Consider the following 592-nt stretch of genomic DNA (forward strand, 5'->3'; position numbering starts at 1 on the left):
TTAAGTAATTCATATTCATGATCATTCAATATAAATTGATCAAATTTATTTTTAAATTCATTATATTTTGTAAGATAATTATTGGTATTTACTTCTTTTTTTTTATCTAAATAGTCTAGAAGTTCATCGTAAAGTTTATCTATATTTTTTAAATTAGACAATTCTGCAGTTTTTTGCAGTTCTTCAACATTCTTTTTATCAGTGTTTAGATCATTTGTGCTACTAGAGGATTGGTCACTTGTATTTTGTAATGAAGACTTTTGTTCTTCTGTTGAAGGAGTTAAAGATGCGTTAGGTCGATCATTTTGTGCCCCATTTTCAGCAGTTTGAGTTCTATCACTATTTTGATTTTCATTACTTTCTTCACGTGCTACAGCTTTACCTGATTGTCCATCTGTTTGTCCACTTGTTTCTGTAACCTGAACTGTATCATTTGCTCCACTTTGTCCTAAAAAAGATTTCATATTACTTTGTAATAATTTATTTTGTTCAATATCAAGATCATTATATTTATCTTCATTTTCATCATAACTGTTTTGATCTTCTTCTTCATCATCATCGTCCATATCTTGACCTGTTACATTATTATTAT

General features: G+C 27.7%; 1 protein-coding gene across 1 annotated transcript; it reads right to left on the minus strand.

Moving 5' to 3' along the window:
• Positions 1 to 592, minus strand: PGSY75_0019100 (MSP7-like protein; the record flags this gene model as incomplete). Its single annotated transcript, XM_018783334.1, has 1 exon — positions 1 to 592. A coding segment is annotated over one exon (592 nt), but the record flags the coding sequence as incomplete, so codon positions are not given.

The sequence above is a fragment of the Plasmodium gaboni genome, assembly GCF_001602025.1.
Source record: "Plasmodium gaboni strain SY75 chromosome Unknown, whole genome shotgun sequence".
In the NCBI taxonomy this organism is placed as follows: domain Eukaryota; phylum Apicomplexa; class Aconoidasida; order Haemosporida; family Plasmodiidae; genus Plasmodium; species Plasmodium gaboni.